Source organism: Marmota monax, unplaced genomic scaffold, assembly GCF_021218885.2.
Source record: "Marmota monax isolate L192 unplaced genomic scaffold, Marmota_monax_Labrador192_F-V1.1 WCK01_AAM20220418_F8-fsc00173, whole genome shotgun sequence".
Classification (NCBI taxonomy): domain Eukaryota; kingdom Metazoa; phylum Chordata; class Mammalia; order Rodentia; family Sciuridae; genus Marmota; species Marmota monax.
In genome coordinates, this window is record NW_026694620.1 from 3828524 (window position 1) to 3854094 (window position 25571).

Consider the following 25571-nt stretch of genomic DNA (forward strand, 5'->3'; position numbering starts at 1 on the left):
TTTTGAGAGGAATAATTTTAGTCCAAAAAAAATTTTTAATAGTGTTTTTTCTGAACCTGAATCTCACCAACAAGGAAAAAACTTGGGGGAAAAAAGGTTAAGGTTATATGTATTTACTCTCTACGATATGTTGACTAGAGGGGGGAAAAAATCCAAATATACTCTACAAAAGAAAAGGTCTGGATGCTTTAGATGTCATGAAAACAGGCTGGGGGTATAGCCCAGTGGCAGATACTTGCCTTGCAAACATGAGGCCCAGGGTTCAATCCCCACAACTGTTTGGGGGGAGGCACGGGTGTATATTATGACAAAAATAAAAAACAAAAAACTATAGGTTTCCCTCAGCTCAAACTGGAATTAACTAAAGGAGGATTTTTAATTCAATACTAGAAAATTCATTCCAGTCTGCTATATAACTTGATTTTAAGTTTCAATGAGGAATACACTAATATACCTAAATCAGTTTGACAAACACTGAGAGCCTTTAAATCACTGAGGCGCACTGTTGAGTCCAAAAGGGAAGGAGTGCATGCAGCATTTCCACACTTATTTGTACACAGAACTCTTCATCATAGGTGTTATCATTCATTCCAATGAACACAGTCTAGGAAACCCTGAGTTAACAGATGGCCCAGCATGGTCCAAATTTATAATTTTATGGAAAAGAACTATGTTTCCATCATTAGTTTAAGAATTAAAAAACTTTGCTTCAACATTGAACAGTCAAGTGAAAAACGTGATAAAGGTATTTCCCATACAAATTCCAGTTTTATACCTTCACCCTCAAAATTTCTTTCTGTATACAGAAATCAAATTACATTATAACTTATAATCAAAACTGTATAAACATGACAAAGCTCAGATCTAATTAAATTCCCACTGTATTTGGCTGACTGTACCTGAAAGGAGACTTTTTCTCCTAACTGGAAACCAAGAAACATCCAAGAATGCCTTGGTGGAAACAAGAGGTCAAATGAGCCAGGCTGTCACACTGTCACCAACTTAACAAAGCAGTCATTTTGTTCTCAATGTCCATGAATGCTATCCATACAGTATTCCAGGAAATGATACAAAATGTGGCATTGCCACTTTATATTTTTATTGTCTCAGAATGTTTATAAAATTGTAAATGTACATAAACAATTATTTGTCCTCAAATTTTTTGCTGACAAGAACTCTGCTCTGCTAATAAAAAATACAGACTTAAGCTACTAAGATTAAAAAACAGGAGAAACATATTATATATTTATATCTTGCTTGGTTTCTCCAAAATCGTGTTAGAACTCTATATACAAATACACTGAAACAAATGTAGTGATGCAATTTAAAACTTCAGGAATGTGGGCTGGGGATGTGGCTCAAGCGGTAGCGCGCTCGCCTGGCATGCGTGCGGCCCGGGTTCGATCCTCAACACCACATACAAACAAAGATGTTGTGTCCGCCAAATACTAAAAAATAAATATTAAAAAATTCTCTCTACCTCTATCTCTCTCACTCTCTCTTTAAAAAAAAAAAAAAAAAAAAAAAACTTCAGGAATGTAACAAAAAATGGTAACATTCAATAGCATCAACTTTAAGAGTAGGGACCTTTATCAAAGACACAACTACACAACTAAAATCAGCACAACACATCAGCTAATATGAGTAACAACCCAAGAAAGGCAGTCAAATGTCATCTGATCTAAATCTACATATAGGTTTTTCCTTTTATAATGTTCAAAATCTTATATCAAAAGCTCTGTTTGTACATTTTATATTATTCCTTTGTAATATTCATTTTTCCTCAGTCCTTGAAAACCAAATTTCACTTTGTGAAATTATTTCAATATATCTAAAATTCAAGAAAATACCTAATTTTTTTTTCAATTACTTCTTGAAATAACTACTTGAAAGTAAAGTCTTACTTAATAGGCAAAGATATCAAACTACATACAAAGAGGTCACCCAAAAGTAGATACAGCACCTATATTGTAAAAAGTAGGGAAAGAGAATATCCTTGTATTCACTCCCTCTACCATATCTTAATAAAACATAAAATTTATCATATTTAAAAACTGATATATCAGGAACATCAGAAAGAAAACTGTTTCTTACAGTTAACTGACTCAAAATATTAGTCCTGGGCAACTCTTTCAAGCCCTACAGTGTGCTCTCCAGCCCAGGAGATACGCAGGTGCCATGGTCTTAACAGCTCTGCTCTTTCTCTCTGCTTTTCTGTTCCTCTGTTAGCCCCATGCACCCAATCCCCAATTAAAAAACAAAGTTCCCTCTCTCTTTTTCTACTTTCTTCATTCTGAGTACAAGCCAGAAATTATCCTAATCATGGCTCGTGGTAAAAATAAGAACTGTTTACTAAATGTCAGATCCTGTGCCAGGCTTATTTCTAGTCCTCACAATTCTCTACAAGACAAATAACCACAGGCTCCCTTTTATATGTTTCAGCATGAAGCTCAGAACTGGTGGGTACTCTCCCAAGGGCCATTAAGGTAATGAGTAGAAAATCAGCATTCAAATCCAACTGTTACTTCACTCTAAACTTTGCCCACTGCTCTTTTTTTCCAATTAGAAAAGTAGCACATATCTGGCCGGGTGTGGTGGCACCCACCTGTAATTCCAGCGGCTCAGGAGGCTGAGGCAGGAGGACTGCAAGTTCAAAGCCAGCCTCAGTCAGCAACAGAGACACTAAGCAACTCAGTGAGACCCTGTCTCTAAATAAAATACAAAATAGGACTGGGGATGTGGCTTGGTGGCCAAGTGTCCCTGAGTTCAATCCCCAGTACCAAAAAAAAAAAAAAGGAAAGAAAGAAAAGTAGCACATACAGGAGGCAAAACAGTCAAAGTACTATTTCCAAGCCCATGAAAGACCCTGCAGTCCTCCTCATCACCACTTTTCTCACTGGCATCTGTTTAAATAGTATCATTTTCTTTTACTTTTCACTACAGACATTTAACATTTTATGTTATGAACAACATATTAACTAGTGTGGATTCTTGACAACACTTGAAACCCTATTCTTATGGGAAAATAAGTTGTGAGTTTGAAATCACCAATATAAAAGCAAACTTTTAAAATACAACCTACACGTTTTTAAAAAAAAAAATACCCCTTTATAGTTACATTTGCGAGTAGGGGTTGCCCGTTGGTCTCTTTTTATGATTTATGTCTCCTCAGGATTTAAAAGGAGTGCTTCCTGTAGTCCTGAAGTTCTGGTTCTGAAAGCAACTTTCTAGTAGAGAGGTAGGCAAACTACAGCATACAAGCCAAATTTAGCCCACTGTTATTGGTGAAAATTAAATGTATTGGAACAGTCACCCCATTTGTGTATTGTCTATGACTGCTTTTGCACTACAATGCAACAGAAATCATCTGCCCTGTAACACCTAAATGACAACGTCTAATCCGTTGCAAAAATAATCTGCCAAATCTATGCTTCTATTTTTATTTGATAAACTACCATCATTTATTTGGCTATGAATATAGCTTATGCTGATTCCCAAGACTATTGAAAATATGACAGAAATACATATAACCAGAACAAAAACAGGTAAAAGGAATCAAATAAGTGGGAAACATGGGTAAAACGAAGCCTAGGTCATCTTAGCAAGCACATGAGAAGATAACACCAAATGGTAAAATTCAGCCAAAAATGTTTCTTTAACCTCATCTAGAAGCAAAAGGAGAGGAAGACAGATCAATTCTACTTTTTCAGTGTCCAAAATAAAATCCTAGTATTTGCTCATGAAGAGGTCACTCTCTGGGTTCACGTGAGCAGGGCACTATGGTACACAGTGAAAAACCATCCTCCACATTATGGTTAATTACACTCAATACAATAGTGAGTTTCATACAGCTGTGTTATTTGAAGAGATACTAAATAAATATTTAGTGTTAAATAAAACAAAGCACCTATAAATCCAACCAAAAGCTACAGAAGTATGGACTAATGTGCCCTTCCCCTGTCCTATTAGATCTAGGCATAAAATTTAGGCTAAGCAATAACACGACTACATACAAAGTAATTCACCATCTTCTGCCGGTATTACATAGTAAAACCAAGGGGCTCTCCCCCAAAACACAGAGTAGATCCTATTGAAGGCACTCTGGTCTCCTGACACTAGTGAATGTGCAAGCTGACTTCTGAAGGTTTATACAGGAGGACTTTTCATTAAGAGATAATGGACTATAACACCAGCAAAGCTTCCTGGACAGTGAGCAGAACACGGAACTCGACACTGCAGGTGTTCACATGACTACCATTAAAATGATATTCTACCCACACTCATATTAAAAAGATTTTACTGTGCTAAAACTTATCTTACTTAAAAATAAAATTATAAACCATCAAAACAGACCTGATCAACTACTCAGACAAGTTTAGGGAACCTCAAAGCAATGGTTGCTCAGTGACTGAATGAGGAGCAGGGAACAGTGTGAACCATTCTAAAGAAGAACCATTATGCAAGAAATGAGCCAATCCACTCTGATTTTTTTCTTATCATTCCCTCCCTATCCAGGGAATATTTAGGGGCCAATACATATCTTTTACTTTTGCCTTTTAATACATCGTATCAGGGAAAAAAGTCTAAATATTACCTTCTGTAGAAGCTGCATCAATCATTACTCTTTGCATGAGTACTGGTTCCAATCCAAAGTCGAAAACTATGGTTTGGCGAAAAGTTCCAAATATTTCTGTGTTAAATGCTATCCCGACTTTATACACGTAATGATCTAATCCATTTTGGGCCATCTTTCCTCCTATCCATTCTTGACAGTTTTCTGGGACTTCTTGTGATACCTGGGTAGTACTATCTCCGGCAGATATTGCAATGATACTAAAATGAGGACGATGAGCATCATAAAGCAATGCTACACGATACAGCATTCTTGCAGGCTACAAGGAAGTTAAAATAATGCATTGAGTACAAGGGGGTGAAAAATCCAATTGTAATTGGGCTCTTCAACGAAAATATTTCCATAAGGGACTGTTACTTTCCCATGCTTCTAAGATACTATGCTCAAAATACAAACTGCTCATAAGTGATTTAAGAAAAAGTCAGAATGGTTAAAAAAAACAGTTGTTAAAATGATATATTTATGCTACATCACTAGCTCCCTGCTTCTTCTGTGATATGTTCGTCTTTCACTGGACAAAAATCTATCTCCTCCTGTCACCCTTGACCTCCAACTTTCCATACTCTTTGCCTAAAAAAGTTTTATGTAGCCTCAAATAGGAAGCCTTCATAAGAAGGCAATTACCTCTGAAAGCCCTGGATTGGGTTCAGGGCTGAAGCTAAATGTTCTTAGCTTTTTCATCTCAAGATACAGATGATACAGTGGAAGAAACACCACCAAAAAGAACACAAAACTTTTCCACTGAACATAGTCACAGAAATTTTTGACTCTGCTTCAATCTTAAACTTTATTATAGTTTAAGATAAGAAACACTACAGAAAAGTCTCATATTTAAAACTGTATTACAGAATTTGCAATCTCTTCAAATCAAATAGAAAAACAAGTTATTTAAAAATCTTAAAACTGCCAGATTAAACAATTCAATTTTTGAATAGTTAATTTATAAGCCATGAACCCCATCCTACATTTCAGTTTTGTAAGATAATATGGCAAATACTTCTTTACCAAATAAATAGGAAAGAATCCTAAATAACTATACAGATTGTATCTCAAAGTCAAAATAAACTGTACTTTTAATGACTGAAATACAGAACTCCACTTTAGCACAATATAGACCCTACATGAGATGTACTTAGATTAAAACATTTTTAGTGCTCTCTTAACACAGAGATTAAAAGGTCCAAAAAAGCTTGAAGAAAACTTGACAAAACTTATATTCTTAAATGAGCACAAAACTCATACCTTACAAGTGAGAGCAAAGGTCCATGTCTGGTGAGACTTTTTGGTGTTGACAGTAACCGACAGGTCAGGACTATGCTCCACCTTTACTCCTTCTATACATTCACTAAGCTGAAAATAAAGAGAATTGATCTTATGGTTTTTATCACTAAAAACACAAATTAAAATTTTTGCATGATAAATAAAAATCAACAGTAAAGACACTGATGGAATTGTTTATCAAGCAAGGTATTTTATACATTAACTTTCACTTATTTTTATAAGAACAAATATAATAGAGCTAATATCAAAAATAAATTAACCAAAACAAGTGATCAAAACTGCCTAAAACAAGGTAATTAATACAACACCTGCAATTCTCTAAATAAATAGTTTAATGTTGGCCTTAATTTAACAAATGAATCTACTTTTGCTACTAAAAGCATCATTTTATCAGGAATCAAGTTGTTCATATAATAGAAAAAGAAATAAACCAAAACACAGCATACAAAAAAGTCAAGATTCAAACAAGTTCATTATTTAAGAAAGTCAAAAAAAAAAAAAAAGGTAGTTTATTTTCCTCACCACTTTCTCAGGAGATAATGAATTCATCCACTTTTCTATCAAGGTTTCCATGTAACTGCCTGAGAGCTGTTTATTCTCATTTTGTTGTTTCAATTTTATCAACCGTGAAGCATATCTTTTCTGCCATTCTGCTAGTTCTTCCTGGGAATGTGCTGAAGTACACTGGGCACCATACCTACAGATTCCTTGCTCTAAAAATCTAAGTGGAACAGGAAAGACTGTTTTATCATACACTTTGTTTAACCATTAAAGATAAACTTGCAGCATTTGCCCTCTGCCTCCTCAAGAACAAAAACAACACATCTTCTGGAAAGCCATACTTATCACACTGCAAAGGAGGCAGAAGAGGTCTGAAGAACTATAGAACATTTATAACAATCAAAACACCAACCCCACATTCACTGACTTCTTTCTCTGGAAAAGGGACCCTAAACCACAGTATAGTCACAACCCCTCCCCCCAAAAGACACCAAAAAGTCACTTCCTTGGTGATACAAGAGCTCTACTGGATAATTCCTCTAAGGGGTTTTTTTTTGTTTTTTTTTTAAGCAACACTGACATCAAGTGGATTAGCTGCTCACACACAGGTAAGCTGTACTTCCCAAAACTATATGACCTAAAGAAAATGTTCCATATACTAGGAATTGCATTCTGAAACAAATTAATATGGTATTAAATTATCATTGTAAGGCTACTGCTTTTCACCTTCAAATATAATAGTTTTACTCTATATAAAACTATTACCTATACTTCACTGAAAACATTGGACGGTATTAATTTAAGTTTCAAATAAATTCAGGACAAGAGTTTTATATTACAGAGTCCCAAATTTATTCAATAGTCATATTGAATTCTTCAAAGGGTAAATAAATAAATGTTCACTTTAAAGGATACAAGAGTTACTGATTTTTCAGTGTTTGACTTGGAACACTAGGGTGACTTCAGCTAACAATAATATAGTATATATTCCATAAAGCTAGAAGATTTTTGAGTGTTCTAACTACAAAGAAATGATAAATGTTTAAGTTAATGAATATGCTAACCACACTGATTTGATCGCTACACAATGAATGAATGCAAACATCAAACTATCATATTGTACCCCATAAATATTTATGCTCAATTATGTGTCAACCAAAGACAATTTAAAAAGAAATCAATTGATAATTTTGTGGTCAAAAACATAAAAAGGGCTTTGACCATTAATTTTTTTTAAAAAAAAGTTTCAAATATACTACAAAATGATGGGTAAAGCCAGTTTTTAAATCAATGAAAATATTTAAAAATTGATAGATCTTTGAGAGGAAAGAAAATGAAAATTAATCTATAAATAGCAAAACAGAAACAAGAGAGATATTATAAATAATTTTCAACTCTAGCTGGAAAGAAATACAAAATGAACCACAGCATAGCATAAGTCTTCCAGTGGCTCACCACACTGGAAAGCTGAGTGTATCTACAGCTTCTCCTATACAACAAAGCATTTGAACTTAAAATTATGCTGTTATTAAATTATTTTATGCTTCAAAACACACATTTAAAATCATATATTTATGTATCATTTAAGCATAGCATGTTTTCATGAGCCAAAAATTTCTTTGTCATTGTATGCTTTGCTTTAAAGTATTATTTTTCCCTAAAAGAAGGAAGGTTTTCTGTTCTCATCTGGACTATAAATTTTTCCTTCCCATAGGACTATATGCAATCTGTCCTACAATACAATGCCACTAGGATTTTCAATATTTACTATTTAGTTTCTTTATTTCTACTGCAAAATCAAATCTGATATCTTGACTAGTCAATCATCAAAACCACGTATCAGGTTTTCTTATTATCAAAAACAATTTCTATCTAAAATTCTACTAGTACCCCATTCTCATAAAAAGAACTGAAAAGTTCACCTTTTTAAATGTGACTTCAATAAATTCTTTTTACATGAATATGTAATTACTCAATTTTGAAAGGTTAGCCCTTCAAATATAAATTACTCAATATAATTCTATATAAAGATTACATAAAATTTTTTCAGAAAAGTTATTAATATAATTTAATATATCTTTATTTTATGTTCTACTTTAGTTTATGAAAAGCAATTTGAATTTCAATCACCTTAGCTAAGTAAATTTCATGTTTATAAGAGACCAGCAATTAAGCTCAACCATAATAATACAACTGGCCTCATAAAAGACTTTGGAACAGTCTTAACAACCTGCATTTAGATCATTGTTGTTTGTAATTAAAAGTAGGCTCATGGATATGATTTTGACTTTAATGACAATGACCTTTGTGGCTTCTATTTCATATGGAAAATAAACCATTTTACTCAATCATTATACTTTTTCTTCCTTCACTATTATCCTCTTTGAATTTGAATTATTACTTTCCAAAAAGAAAGGAAAATAGTCTATCCTTTCAACAAAGACAAGTAATTGGTTTAAAAAAAAAAAAAAATTCACATTACCTTTTACACAAAGTATATTCCTCGCTGCTTGTGATTCCCCTAGGTGGTGGGCGGAAATGCCAACCATTACAAGACCCTAGGGAGTAATCAGGATATAATCTTATCATTTGAGGCTACCTAATAATTCTGACATTTTAATGTGTAAGAAACACTACAATCCCTCCACACACATCATCCCAGATGATGTAAATAGGACATGACATACTAGCTTCTACCAAAATGTAACCTACCAATCAACTGAGCTAAATCAATCAACTAGGTGAAACAAAAAAACCACTGAAGTGGCAGTTAACTTAAGCAAGTTGGTGGTCCTGGCCCTGTCCTATAAACTGGTGGACCTGTATCAGTGCAATCTCTTCCCTAAGAACCAGGGGAGGCGTTTGGCATGCTTGTCATTTCTTAAGCATGAGATGTCGACCAGGAATTCCTTTAGGAAGGAAAAAAATGGTTTTATCAAGGAAATCTTACATAACAAATTCCACTACTGCACTCTGAGTAAGAAGCTCCACATCATCATTCATGTTCCTTGGGATTTGTCTGACACATGTCACTGTATGCTGTAACCCTCTTTTATAACTGAAATAAAATTTTAAAAGTTTATTTCTGAGATAGGAGCCAAAACACAAAATTCGTTTAATTCTGAGTATAATGAACTTCAATTTTAGATGAGGTTCCAAATAAGCCAATGAAAATGAAACTTAAGAAGAAAAACAACAGCTTGAGGCTAAGCAGCCATTTTCGACTTCCTCCCATGTCACTGTGCCTCCCACTACAGGGGGTTAAAAATTCAGCCAAGTTAAATTTAAAGATATGCTTCATCCCTTACTACCAGGGTGACTTTGGGGAAAGTACTAAACCTTAACAAATATCCACTTCATCACCTATCAAAAAGATAGAGAAGGACCCTAAGAAGTCAGCATTGTTCTATGAAAGACAGCATGTGGCAAACACCAATTAATGTTGGTCTCTCTTCCCTTTCCTCTGGTAAATGGAGAGGGAAGGCTTAATTAGACAGGAATAACTCAGTTTACAGATCAGAACTTTAAAAAAATAATAATAATAATGATTATACTAGCCAATGGGAGAGGGAGAGAAGGAAGAGAAGAGATGAAGAGGAGGACAGCTAAGGATGAGCTTTAAATGTAGTCCTATACAGAGGCAAGAGGATGAACTAAATGACCTCTAGTGTTGTTACCTTCTACCTCCACTCTGCCCCATTCATCTATAAAAGGGTGTCAAGGAGAAAATGGCTTTCATCCACAACTATTTCTCAAATGTTTATATTCTTTCATACATCTCCACTTACATGTACCATAACTCAGTAAATTTCCTCCCAATAATCAATTAAAAAAAAAAAAAGCCCAGATTCACAGCTATCAAAAGTTACACAAGATTTGGTACTTACCTTCATCAAAGTCTTCCACATGATATTCAGAGAGGACGTTACTAGTTGCTGTCTGCAATTTTTCAAATGAAAGACATGTAAGACAAACAAGAAATAACAAGTTGATGCTGAATTAAATTTGGATATTTCTAACATTAAAAAGTAGAGTTTGAATACTTAAAAAATATTTAATAACACTAGTATGTTGCAAGGGATATTTTGTGCTCTTTGTTCTATGTTCAACTATAATAAAATATGGAAAAGAAGCACTTGTCAGGCCCTCTTTCAGGAACTGATAGAGAACTCCCCATAAAAATACACCTGGTAGCAGAAGAAAAAAGTCTGTTCTGAACTGAATGGGGGTAGCACCTCCCATCCATTTGTTCATTTCCCTCTCTGTCATCATACCTATAACATGAGGGAGGTATGTTTTCTCCCATAGCTAATGGCATGCTACAACCTCCAGGCCTTGAAGCAGTCTCTACCAAGTTCCCCTCAATCTGGGATAAACCCTTCTTTCACAATGAAGTCAAAAGCTGGGGATCCACTCACTCTAACTGCCTTAGATAAATGTCAAATTAGCATTTTGGGCTCTAACTTTACCCTAAGCTCCACACTCTCAATTTCGAACAAGTGCCAACTAGTGCACTTTTTAAAAAATTATTCTGCAGCCTCTTGCATGCTGGATCATTCCCAGCTAAGTACAGATTTGCTGTCAACAGTATACAACTGCCTTTCTGCATTCCCATACCTCCCAGGGTACTGGCACATAATGAGTAGTCAATAAAATGCTAGGTGGGCAGGTGATCACCTAAGCACTTCAAACACAAAACAAAACTCATCAACTTTACCCTAAACCTGAACCTCCCTCCCACACTTCCAATGCTCTTTATCTCAAGTTAATGTAGTCTTCCTTCCCAAAGAAAGTCAGACTGAAATTTTAAAAGCCATCTTAAACACTTCCCTCTTCTATCGTGAGTATCCTCCAAATCTTGCCCAAGCAGATCTAGAATGTCTCTCATATCTGTCCACCATCCTACCACCTGTCTCTTCTGTCCCTGAACCAACTGACTATGTGCCAATTACACTGTACCAAGTTACTTCTGGGTCTTTACTTAGATGTCCTCATCCTATAAATTCAGTAACTATGCTCTGCTCTGCTCTGCAGTGTTCACCTCTCCTCTCCCTGCTTATGTTTCCATCACCACGTACGTCTTCAAATGGCTCTCTAGAGAGCTTTCCACACACAGTTCAGCCGTCCAGAGCCTTGAGTAGTCCAAGTAATTGTTAAAGCGAATCAAAAGCAGGAAACTCAGTATCCTAAGATGAAATTTGGAATGTCTTACAGAAAGAATATAATGTCATAAATGTCAAATGGCTGCAATAATAATGTCATTGTCCTTTATATGTGGTTAATCAAATTGAAGATTTTAGCTTGGGCTAGAACAAAATCACTGTAATACTGTTTCTACAGAAAAGGGCCTTCTGATTTTCCACCAACCTACTTACTAATCAGGTTCTAAAGATAAACCATTTTTTTGTAAAATGAGAAACTGAATATAAAAATACACAAACAGTAAAACAGGAATGAAATTATTATTATACACACTATTATATGTTTATTAAAAAAGACACACCAAAAAATCTCTTTAAATTTTATAAGCCAGGTCTATGTGTACCCCTACTAACTCTTAAAATATGACTCTATTTAATAGAACATATAAATATAAAAGCTAAACAACTCGCTTCAAGCATGAAAAAATTTAACGCATATTCTTTTTTTAAGGGGGAATCATTATTAATTAAAAAATTTGGTTACAACCAATTTTATTGGCATTAAATTAGAGGTATTTTAAATTTGAATAATGGCTATTTACCAAAACTCGGAAACAGGCAAAAATGGAAATAGTTTTCCAATAATTACAGATCAGAAGCCAGAAATCAATTTAAGAAAATACAGACAAACCCTATGTTTACAATGATTGTGATGGAGATTTAAAGTTCAGTAGTGCATTAGCAAACTTCACATTTAAATCAAACTTTGAGATTTGACAGCTGTTTCTTGGAAAAAATCTCAGTATCTTGTGTTAATAAATCAGTTTTCCATGTGCCTTAGCACACTCCACGGTATATATACAAAACACCATGTTGGCAATTAAGACCTTTTCTTTAAAACTTATCAAAATTAGCTTACCAAATGCATAAGAGAAACAATGGCAATGAAATGTTTGGACCATCAAATAAATCTAAAACATTTACAACTGTTGGAAGGGACAAACACATGGTGCATTCCATGTAGCATCAGGGATGACTGTGAGCCAGCAGTTGAGTCTGTGCTGATACAACAGGTCTCAACCAGTGCTCATGGGTGAAGTGGACATCCTCACCAGGAGCCTGGCTGACAACTGGCTCTCCTGTCTTTTAGGTTCCAAGGTTTCATTTTTGTTTTTAAGTGCTCAGACCCCAAAACAGATGGGTAATTATCTGTTAGTTTATGATATTCAGTCTTTACTGACACCTTCAGGGAAAAAAGCCACAGATTACACTGCTACACCTCTTTCAAATTCACATTCATATCTATTGATTAGACACTTCATACTTCACTAAGGAATGTTTATCGTTTTTGTTTTTATGAATCAGGCTTTTGGTCCAAGTATTGATCCTCATCCACTAACATTTACAAGTTAAATAACAGCTCAGTTCAATCTTTAAATAACAAATTACTGTCACTTCTAAATTTGTTGCGTGTACATTAGTAAGGGAAGCAGGGTGCATTAGTTTTTCCAAGATGGATTTTTTTTTTAAATATTATCAGTTCACTAACCAAAAAGAATATTATTCTGTTCACATAGAAATTACAAACAAAACTTAAGTCACTTCTTCTAATGGTATAATCATAAAATAAAGAAGCAAGTAGTATTTGTGTCCTTACATGTAACAGGATTATAAACATTAAAAGTAAAAATTATTTTGCTCTTTTGGTCTGAGGATTGAACCCAGAGGTGCTTTACCACTGAAGTACATCTCACGCCCCGCCCCCTTTTTTTTAGTTGTAGTTGGACACAATACCTTCATTTCATTTATTCATTTTTATGTGGTAATGAGGATCGAACCAGCACCTTGCATGTGCTAGGCTAGCACTCTACCACTGAGCCACAACCTAGTCTCCAGCTCTTTTATTTATTTATTTTTGAGACAGAGTCTTACTAAGTTTGAGGCTGACCTCAAACTTGCAATTTTCCTGTCTCACATCTCCCACGTCACTGGAATTACAGGCATACACTACCATACCTGGCTTAAAAATAAAAATTTTAAGGTATGTGTATGTCATTACCAGGTTTATAAAGCTATTAATTCAGTTAAGGCAATGAAAGGGAAGAGCAAATTCAAAAATCTTGATAAAATGAAAGGTCATTTTATTTTATATTCTTAAAAGTCTCAAACATTTATAACTGTTTTGTTATTTCTTAGAAATTAAAGTCTTACACATATACAAGAAAGGAAATGGCTTTGAAATTAATGAGACCTTAGTGATTCTTGATTAATTCATAATACGGTAACATAAGACAAAGAAAATGACTTTTAAAAAAAAAAGATCTGATAATAGCAGAACAGTTCTTCATTCAGTTTTTATAATCCTTAACTATTTTCTTTGTTGGCTGTTAGTTTTAGCTGGGATGTGTTATTAGATTTGCAATGAGAAAGGAAATCACAGGAGGTCTAGGCTGGTACCCAAGTCTCTGCCTAACCCTCTCCCCTAGCTGTAGCACCCTCCTGGAGACCAACAGCTTCTCGACTCTCAGCTTAACTGTCTCAGTTCCTGGCCACCTGATCCAGTGATTCTTTCTCCAGCAGAAAAGCTAATTCTTTTCCCTTGATATGAAATGTGCCTACAACTGTTTGATTAATTCATTTATTGTCTATCTCTTCCCCAAGACTTTAACTTCCCAGACAGCAAGGACCAGGGGTGTCTTGTTTAAGGCTATATCCCCAGCACCAAGCATAGTACTTAGCACATAGCAGGTGCTCAATTCCTTAAAAAATAAGGCAAATCAAATAATCACCTTACATGGGCTTCCACTTATGATAAAAGCTGACAAAATGGCTCTTTTTAAAACAGGACATTTAATAAAAAATTTTTTTATATATATTGGATGAGGAATAAAAATGTGGGATTAATAAAACTATGTGCCTTTTACATGCCATTATTGTCCCTATCAACAACAGGGACAACAAGTCCTTCACTGTTTCCAGTCCTTCACTGGAGCACATTTTTTGTTCACCATTTACTTTGATACACATAATTTCTGTCTCCTAAATCCATTCCCTAAAAAAAATCCAAAAGTCACAGAATTTCTTTGCGTTTAGCATATGGAATATCTTATTTTGTTTTTATATTATCACATTTTTTAATGATAGCATTTTCTAACAGCCAGAAGTACTTAAAAATTAAAATTTCCCAAACATCTCTTCTATTTGGCAGCCAGACAACCAATAAGAATTAGGAACAGAACAGAAGACCTGGGATGCAGAGAAGACATAAGAAGAAGCAACATTCCTAGGACAGGACTCAACTGGGTCACAGGGGAGACGGAAGGTCCCACTGTTCACTTTTGTAGCCCTGCCTGCTTGGCTGATGCCACAGTGATTTTTCAAATTTTAACACCCAATGCTCACCATCCACTCAGAGTCAGACTCTTCCAAAGAGACTTCCTGAAGCCAACTTACCTCTGTTTCCATGAGAAGAGTTTTTAATCTTGTCAAATCTTTTGTTACCATCCCATTCTAAAAGGGTGAAATAAAAAAGAGAAAACAAATTACAAGATGAGTTTTCTGTTTTCTTTTTCTTTTGTTTGTTTGGTTGATTGGTTGTTTGTTTGTTTGTAGTGCTGAGGATTGAACCTAGGGCCTCACACACACCAAGAAAGCACTCCACTGTTGAGACACAGTCAAATCAGAATATTCATTCTTTACTATAGCAACTGAGCTCTGCATTCCTCCATCATTTCGGAAGTTTATCTTTAAAAAACAAAATTATCCTCATCCCTGGATCTGATTACCACTAATGCTGGTAATAGAACTACACATGTATGGGGAAAGGTTAAAACGGTTAACAGGACTGGGCTGGGGCTGTAGCTCAGTGGTAGAGCACGTGCTTAGCACATTTGAGGCACTGGGTTCGATCCTTAGCACCACATAAAAATAAACAAAATATAGGCATACTGCCCATCTACAACTCCAAAAAAAAAAAGGTTAACAGGAAAAACTAATTCAGTATGCATGACTCTGTATGCACCTTATAAAAAAAAGAGTTTAAAATTAATTCAATAAAAAATTCAAACAGGTATCCCTGTACAGCAAAATGTAAGTGAATTTAAAAACAAATCTAAATGTTTTTACTTTTTTCCCCTAGGATTAATGATTTTATATATGGAAAATGGAGAACTCAAAACAGTTATCTATGACTCCAAGATTCACATAAAATGATCATACTGCTTTAAATATGGCTCAATAATGAAGTTATTGAAGGAAAATATTCATGTTTCTAAAACTCAAATTTCACTTGAGATTTATAAGCAAATTACTTTTTACTAGTTCTAAATTTAAAAGCCCGATGGGTACAACTGTAAAAAGTTTAGCTTACGCACAAAAAAAAGCATAGGATTATCTTAATTATAAATGAGAGATACTCTTGACTATCTATTTAGAATTAATATCTAATTTTGCTATATTAATAATATATTTTACTTTTAAATTCATTTGTAAAGTGTGTGAAATCAAGAGACACTGACAATTAAAAAAAACAATTCACCACATAATAATTCCTTAGAAAATGACTACCTGAGATGGGCCAATAACTTAAAATCTACCAAGTACTTTCCTAATTTCTATTTTTGTACCCAATATATATCTTTGCAGTGAAAATGTAACTGTGCCCTAGATTTTCATATCAATTCAGAAGAGTAAGTACGAATAAGTCACACACTGCACAGCAAAGTATACATATACATTTCTTGTTTTCACTATTTTTCATTATAATTCCTGAAAAATTTCAGCCATGTTTATACCACTAACAACTGGTAAAAAAGTTACTATCTCTTTTTCTTTTCTTTTTTCTTTTATCTTAGTTGTTGATGGACCTTTATTTTTTTTGCTTATTTATATGTGGTGCTGGGAATCGAACCCAGTGCCTCACATGTATGAGGCAAGCACTGTACAGCTGAGCTACAACTCCAGCCCCTCTTTTTCAATTTCTATAGATTATCAACTCTAAAGTTCAAAACAAGTACTCTTTCATTTATCCCAACCAAAACAACTTTTTCAGAAAATTGAATGCTACATGTTTTTTCATGGGTCCTAAATCTGAATAATTACATAATTCCGTCAGAGCGGTTATGGATATTAATTTATACACATACCATCTTCAGAAACAAAATTATTATATAGTCTAGACAAGTTTAAACAAAATTTTTTCTTACATGACAATAGTTAGAACAAATTTTATAAAATAAATGGCTTAATTTAAGAATACTATAAGAAGCATTTTAAAAGATGCTCTGAGGCTCTATGAAATTGTATTTTTAAAGAAAATCATTTAGGGGAAGGGGCTGTAACTCAGTGGTAAAGCACTTGCCTCACATGTGTGAGGCACTGGGTTCAATCCTCAGCACCACATAAAATAAATAAAGATATTGTGTGTCCATCAACAACTAAAAAAATTTTTTAAAAAAGGAAATCATTTAGTAATCCTATACTTTAAAATATTTGATAAGTACATGTGATATTAAAATACATAATTATAAGCTAAAACAATCCAATAATTTAAACATAATTTTGTTAAAGGAAAAAAATAAGCTTCTCAACAGAAAATCTCAAGAGTCTCGTGAACTTTGATTTCTGAAAGGAAGACCTAAGAGGAAAAATGCACACTATTTTTTTCCCATAATACAACTAAGGAGTCAAAGGTCCTCAGGCATTCAAATTTCAAGCCCATCAACATACCAGGGACTCTCCCGTCAGTGACTTGGCAAGGATGGTGGATACAGGCTGGAGCTTTCCTTTCAGCTGCATGCAGCAAAGCACCGTCCGAAAGGCACCCTCTCCCTTGGCCAGTCCTTCTCCCAGCACTGCCATCAAAGAATAGCATCATTAACAATGTGGCGTTTGATACACATTTTAATTATAATGTTAACACAAGCATGGCTTCCATACATGAAAGAATAACTACAAATACATGATGAAAACATTGGTGTTTCACATCTGTCCAAGACATGAAGGACAGAGAAAACTTATGCCAATGAACATATTAAACCATACCCTATAGCCAATTACAATCACAACAAAATCATGGGGAGAACTGGAGTCCTCCAATATGCAGCTAGATTGGAGGAAAAGCTCATGTTCTATGGTACAGTAGGATAACTACTTCTGGCTACAACTAATTGTACATTTCAAAATAGCTATTAGAGAGGATTTGTAATATTTCCAATACAAAGAAATATAAATGTTTTAAGTAACAGATTGTAGGGATGGCCTTAGGCCTTAGCCTAAGCAACTCCATTTTAAAACTCCACTTTGAAATCTGCAGTCTCACCAGGAATGTCTCCAATATTATCATCATCAGGCATAGCCCCGACATAAACAAATCACTTCTCCCTTATCACTACCCTGATAAGCTCAGAGTGAAGTCTCTGTCATGTTGCCCTCACCCCAATAAGGGGGAGAAGCAAAAAAATCAGGATGGAGACCACCAGATCAGATGTTTTAACCCCAGGGCATATAACATCACTGAGAAATACAACGGCAGCTGATAGGGACTGAAAGAGTGGTCAGAAGCCCCAAAATTTAGTATAAATGATGGAGCAAATGAACAGACATTCAGCCAGCCAACAGTGATGCCCTCATGCTGGAGAGCCTGATGAGGACCTGCACTGACATCCCAACTCTTCTCATCGTTTGCCTGATCCTCTGCATCTTCCTCACTGCTCTCAAACTCTACAGCCACATCTTGACCCTGTAATAACTGCAACTTATCCCTACAACCCTCTCCTCAACCAGCCATCAGCTCCACCCCAGGAGAAGTCTGCCTTGGTTCCTGACATGATCACTGTGGTCTGAGTAAGTGTGCACTTGCTGGACTTAGAGCCAAAGGCTTGAAACTTTAGATCTGGCACTTGAGCTTAGCATGCAGAGGGAATGTCTGTCAGGAGCCTGTCATGATTAAGAGTGTTTGCAGTGTTTGCTGTGGATTGATTGTGTCTACTGCAGTGCCTAACATTAAGGATTGTCATTTTCTTGATTGAGAACCTATAGAGTGAAATCGTATTGAGTGATTTGAGTGAATAAAGCATTGAAAGGGCAGAAGCACATGGACATTCTTTATTTCTCCCCCTCGACTGTATAAGTCACATAGCGACACAGGTATACACAGGGTAAACACAGGTATACCCTGCTATGATCATGTTATCCATGTCTTGAAATAATAACATTGTACCTTATAATATGTGCACTGTCAATTAAAAACAAACAAACAAAAAACTACATGGTCAATTTTTTTTAAAGGCTCTAGGCAGGCTTGGTGGAAGATGCCTGTAGTCCCATCTATTCCAGGAGGCTAAAGAGAGGATAATCTGAGCCCACGATTTTGAGACAAGCCTGAGCAACAAAGTGAGACACTGTCTCTACAGAAAGAAAAAAGTGGGCTGGGTTGTAGCTCAGTGGTGGAGCGTTTACCTAGCACATTTAAGGCACTGGGTTCAATTCTCAGTACCACATAAAAATAAATACATAAAACAAAGGTACTGTGTCCATCTACAACTAAAAATATATATATTAAAAAAAAAAAGAGAGAGAAAAGTGCTCCACTGAAAAATATTGTTCAACCTATGATTTCTGGCTACTTAAGAGCTTTTAAAACTACAGATTTATCAGCTAAATAAAATTCTCATATTTTTGACAGTGACAAAAGATTTTTTGGCATTAAAATGCACAAGAATAGAAACTGCAAATGTCAACATTAGATATTCCCAAGCAATTAAGAATTAGCCTTTACCAAAACCAGCAAGTTAACTAGGAATCTAATAGTGCAATGGTCATGAAAAAAGCTACCCAAATTGTTTGCAAATCTGTGTAGATTTAGTTACTACAATCACAAGGCTCACACATTTCTAACATATGCCTTGTCATTGGAGATTATTTCTCACTGCAACTACTAATGGTTCAAATAATAGGGCAATCTTTATCTTTACTACAATCTTTACTACAAAATCCAAGAGTCCATTATTAGTTTGTACATTCTTTAGCTTTCTTTGAAAAAAATAATAATAATAATAATTTGCTGAAAAGAAAATATTTTGGAAATTGTATTTTTTTCCAAATTATTTTCAAAGTAATGTTCCCTTTAAATATTAGTAGAAGACCACACTGTATAAAGTCCACTGGACCCAGTGCAATGGCACATGCCTATTAATTCCAGCAGCTTGGGAGGCTAAGGCAGGAGGATAACAAGTTCAAGACCAGCCTCAGCAAATTAACAAGACTCTGTTTCAAAAATAAGAAAATAAAAAGGGCTGACAATAAAGTGCAGTGGTAAAGCTCCCCTGGATTTGATCTCCACTGCCACAGTAAAATTCCTTGCCAAAAACTGGGTGAGGTGGCACACATCTGTAATACCCGCAACTTAGGAGGCTAAGGCAGGAGGATCGTAAATTCAAGGCTAGTTTCAGAAACTTAGTGAGACCCAATTTCAAAAATAAAAAATAAGGCTGGGTTTGTGGCTCAGTGGTACAGCACTTGTCTGGTAAGCATGAGGCACTGAGTTTGATCCTCAGCACCACATAAAAATAAATAAATAAAATGATGGTATTATGTTCTTATATAACTAAAAAAAAAATTTTTAAATAATAATAAAAATATTAAAAGGGCTGGGTATAGCACCCCTAGGTTCAATACCCAATAGCAAAAAAAAAAAAAAAAAATTTTTCTTGCAGAAAAATTCTCTTCCCACCAAATATGTGTGGATTCTACTTTAAGCTGGTCTCAGACTGAATTGCCTCTTTCTGACCACTAGGAGTTATAAAAGAGGAAGTGTGCACTCCTTACACCTCAGCTGTGTTTTTGCATTCAAGTCCCTTATCCCCTTTCACTCTGAACTTTTGGAATATTTTCTAACATCTGAAATATGTCTTAACTGAAATGCTTTGTACTAAAACTTAAGTAATATAAAAGAAGTATCCATTCAAAAAACAAATAGCCTTGGTTACAGTTAGATAGACTTGGCTATTCACAAGGGAAAAAAAATAACAATTAAAATGCAATTCCTTTTGGGGACTGAGGCTGTGGCACAGTGGTAGAGCACTCGCCTAGCACGTGCAAGGCGCTGGGTTCAATCCTCAGCACCACATAAAAATAAAAAATATTGAATGTTATTCTTTATTATTCAGCAACAAGACCCATATTAGGTAATTTCTTTCCTAAGTTCTTTCCAAAGTTTCTTATTGAAAAGCTTAGCCTATTAAGGCATTTTTCCAAAAATTCTCAAAAGAAATTTTTTAATTATCATAAAAACTAAATCCTTTAGTTACTAACAAAGTGAAATTAGTCACTGCTTAGGTATAATCACTCTCAAAATTGAAATTATTTCCCTTCCTAAAAATCACCCATTTGATTTTTTTTATAATGATTCCATTCACCACAAACATAAAAGTATACATATGGGGAAAAGGACAAAAGTATATAAACAGACTCCAAAAGAGTGGAAGGCCTAAATCAAAGTTATTAACTAACTGAAGGTTAAAATGGCCATCTGTTTCAAGTATCAAAAAGTGTAATACAAATCAAATAAGAACAGTGGCAAATACCAGTATCTCACCAAGTGTCCTTGTTGCTAATTTTTTGTTACATAATTCTTGTCTACCTCATCCCTTTCCCTTGTCTTCTCCTTTCTTCTAACTGTAAACAGATGCTTTTGGATATGTGGGTTATAGCTTTTGTGCAGTTGATGTCCTTCCTACCAAGGTCTTTTGCAGATAAAAATGTTTCCTTTAAAAGGTGCATACAAGCCAGGCCCGGTAGCACATGCCTGTAATCCCAGCAGCTCGGGAAGCTGAGGCAGGAGGATCACCAGTTCAAAGCCAGCCTCAGCAAAAGCGAGGTGCTAAGCAACTCAGTGAGACCCTGTCTCTAAATAAAATCCAAACTAGGGCTGGTGATGCGGCTCAGTAGTTGAGTGCCCCCGAGTTCAATCCCTGGTACCAAAAAAAAAAAAAAAAAGCATATAGGAAAACTGGGGATGTAGCAAAGTGGTAGAGAACTGCCTAGCATCCACAAAGCCCTAGGGGCCGGGGGGAAGAAATGCATAGGAAAATAAAAAGCCCTAACACTATTAAAAATTAGGTATTTATTACCTAGACCTGTTCTAAGTGTTTAGCTTTAAACACCTTAACAAACTTTTTTGTAAATCTCTATTACCCTCCTCTTTTGAGTATTTGTTCTTTAATCTGTCACAAAAGTCTTCATGATCTCACAGCCCCCTTGGGTGTACTGTAAATTTTAATGTTAAAATCTGTTTATTTTTGGAAGTCCCCTTTTCTTCACCTGCAGGTCACTAGGAAGACTCTTGGGTGCCTTCTTGCTGTATGTTTTCATTCTACAGAAACACAGGTCATTTCTTCTGTCTTATTTTCAGTGCTCCAGTTTAAACATTAACACTAATTCTTTTAGTGTTCCTCAATTTCTTCATTGTATAAAATAATCACAAACTAAAACACTGACCACACAAGCATAAAAACAACTGAAATCTGGTTCCATAGAATATCATGAAAGGATTTTATTTCATTGCCATGCTTGAATAAACTTTTTACTTACAGCACTGTTAAAATGATATTTGTAACTGTAGCCTATGTGTGCATGAGAGAGAAAAAGAGAACTGGCTGCTTAGAGTGCTTCTGACTTCTTCATAAGGAACCTAACTTCACAGATTCATTTTCTGTGTGATTATAGCAAAGTTAACCTCTGGTAACTGTTCAGCAACTGGATTAAGACGGTTTTTCTGTAGAACAAAATCTATTTAACTGTATTTTTCTATCTTAAAACTCCTTGGAGCTGGGGTTGTAACTCAGCAATAAAGTGCTTGCCTCACGCATGTGAAGCACTGGGTTCAATCTTCAGCATCATATAAAAATAAATAAAATAAATACAGATATTAAAAAACAAAATGCAATTTTTTTTAAAAAAAACCTCCTTCATTGCCTCCCTCTCGGTTTCAGAACTCAAGATTTTGCCATCTCTGTTGTAGGCCTCCAAGAGAAATCCTAACTGTGAAAAAGCAAGACTTTTCAAATCCTCTGCTCAGACACTCCCTTATTTCATTGTTTCCATAGTTAAATTGCTAATTTTTCTTTTTCCCACTAATTTGCTTACTGAGAAAAGCACAGGCATTTTGCTACTCTTCTGACAATTTTCTTTGCCCCATGGGAGAAAGCTCTGATTTTTTGTTTTCAGTTTTCTTTTTGTTTTTGCAGTACTGGGAATTGAACCCAAGACCTCACACACACTAGGCAAGTGGGAGAGAGCTGTTTTCAAGTGTTTATAATCATCTTTAATTTCAGTTTGCCCTTCAGTACAGTTTAATGAGATTTCATAAAGGCAAAGTATCATTTATTTTAAATTACCTTTTTTGTAGAAATATAACTAGTTAATATAAAATTAACACTAACAAGTATTCCCTGAGTCACAACATGAAATATATAAAAAATGATCCCTCATGATTATAACTGCATAATTAGAAAATCTAGGCATTTCAAAGTTAGTCAGATAACCATAAGACTCCTACAGCTGAGTTCACATAAGTTCAAAGACTATTCCTTAAACATCTACTCATACTTCTTTTAAAAAACTTAGTTTACAGGGAGTATACCCGTCCTCAATCTTAACTCAAATATTAAACAAACTTTCACTTTTCTGATTTTATGTTCTATCCCAATATCATTATTCTATAATTTAACTTCTTGTTCCTATCAATTTAAACAGAAGACCTTTTACTTAAAACAGTTAATAGGGCTAGAGATATAACTTAGTGATAGATCACTTCCCAAGCATGCATAAGGCCCTGAGTTCAACCCCCAGCACAGGTAAAACAAAACAACAACAACAAACAGTTACTAAACATGAAGGGGAAATAATGAGTCAAAGTCAAGATCTAATTCCACAAAGTCTTAAATTCCTATTGGAGAATAAAATTGTGAATTACTGACATGCACAACTTAAATGTACTACACAATGAGTGAAAACAGTCATCTTCAAAGGTCACATACTGTAAGATTTCTGTTTATAGAACACTCACAAAATGATAAGAGCAGAACAGAGATTGCCAAGGGTTAGTAAAGGTAGAGAGGATGGTGGTTGTAACTATAAAGGGAGAGCACAAGGGAAGTAATCATGGTAATGGAGCAGTTTTGTTCCTTGATTCTTCATGGCTTCATAAATCTACATATGATAATGTGACACAGAACATACACACTCATTGGACTAATGTGAATTTCCTGGTTCTGATGCTGTTCTATGGTTATATAATATGTAACCAATCCGGAAAAAGTAGGAAGGGTATATGTGCTATCTCTGCAACTTTCTAATCTGTAGTTTTTTCAAAATAAAATGTTTTTTTTAAATTCCTATTGGAGAAATAAAGCTTGTATAAAGGGAATTTTCTAAAAAGAAGTTATAGTACCTGTATCTAAAAGACAATAGATTAAGCAATGTAATCAGACTGTATCTCTACTTTTAAAAACCTGGTAAGTCAGGTGCGGTGGTGCACACCTGTAATCTCAGCGACTCAGGAGACTGAGGCAGGTGGTTTGCAAGTTCGAGTGCAGTCAACAACTCAGTGAAACCCCATCTCAAAATAAAAACTAAAAAGGACTAGGGATGTAGCTCAGTGGCATGTGCAAAGCTCTGGTTTGATCCAGTATCACAGAGAAGTAAAATATAAGCCTGGTGAATAGATAAAACACTTGGTAGACTAAGAGTGTGAAGACCCAAATTCTTATCTCCGCCTCATTAATGATTAAATGATTCTGAGCCTCAACTTTTTCATTTCTAAAATAAATGAACAGCCCCTTTATTGCAGAATTTCAAATTCTGTTATGTCTGTAAAACTCTTAAAGTACATACAGGCAGCAATAGAGGACAAAAAGGAGCAGGGTAGCCTTTCAGAGCAAAAAATCCTCACTTGGGAACCTCACATCCACTATGAACTGGCTCTGTGTTCTTCAACCACTTAATCTCACAAGCCTGTTTCCTCATATGTAAAACTAGAAACACGATGTGATTAAATAAAATAACACATTTCAGGGGGCCTAAGACTGATATAGTGTAAATACTGTTATCCCATTAACTACATATATTTCCAGAAAGAAGCTTTTGTAATTATCATTAAAACTACAGAAGCTCCTTGACTAATAAGGGGGTTATATCATGATGAACCCATTGTAAATTGATAATGTAAATCCAAAAGGCATTTAAGGGCTAGGGGTGCAGCCCAGTGTAGAGCACCTGCCTAATACACACAAGGCTAAGTTCCATTCCTAGCATCACAGAAAAAAATGCATTTGCTACACCCGACCTAGCCAACATCACATCTGATCACCACAGCATACTGTAATGTACTGCTCACCCTCATGATCCCAAGGCTGACTGGGAGCTTCAGCTCACTGTTATTGGCCAGCATCATGAGACATTAGTGGACAAGACATTACTAGCCCAGAGAACAATCAAAATCCATATTCAGGGCTAGGAATGTAGCTTGGTGGTGGAATATTTGCCTAGTATGCACAAAGCCCTGGAGTTCTTTGGTTTGAGGTTTGTTGTTTGTTTGGCAGGGGCAGGGGGAAGGTACTGGGGCGCTTTACCATTGAGCCACATCCCCAGCCCTTTTTATTGTTTACTTTGAGACAGGGTCTCTCTAAGTTGCTTACTGAGGCTAACTCTGAACTTATGACTCTCCTGTCTCAGCCTCCCATCTCGCTAGGGTTACAGATGTGTGTCTCTTGCTTTCATATCATCATAAAGTCAAAAAAATAACAAGTAGAATGTAAGTCTAGGACTACCCGTATTTAATCAAAACTCTCCTGAGAAGAAAGTAATTGAAGATTCCACTTTTTTTCCCAAGGAGAGTATAGCAGGCTCATTCAATCACCTATCAATTTAACAGGTCATGGGTTAGCCTCTTATTAGGGGCTATTGATTACTGAATCATTTACCTCACAGGTCAAGTAATAAACTGAAAGGAACTT

The 25571-nt window shown here is 35.2% G+C and overlaps 1 protein-coding gene across 3 annotated transcripts in view; it reads right to left on the reverse strand.

Moving 5' to 3' along the window:
• Helz (helicase with zinc finger) overlaps positions 1 to 25571 on the reverse strand; it is a 165388-nt gene that overhangs the window by 103323 nt on the left and 36494 nt on the right. For all 3 annotated transcript variants that reach the window (XM_058572203.1, XM_046422612.1, XM_046422611.1), the window contains exons 6-12: positions 17284 to 17408; positions 15010 to 15066; positions 10303 to 10354; positions 8898 to 8973; positions 6437 to 6635; positions 5876 to 5983; positions 4595 to 4892 (exon numbers count right to left, since the gene is read on the reverse strand). In XM_058572203.1, coding sequence (XP_058428186.1) covers positions 4595 to 4892; positions 5876 to 5983; positions 6437 to 6635; positions 8898 to 8973; positions 10303 to 10354; positions 15010 to 15066; positions 17284 to 17408 — 915 coding nt within the window. The remainder of the gene's footprint in view (positions 1 to 4594; positions 4893 to 5875; positions 5984 to 6436; positions 6636 to 8897; positions 8974 to 10302; positions 10355 to 15009; positions 15067 to 17283; positions 17409 to 25571) is intronic.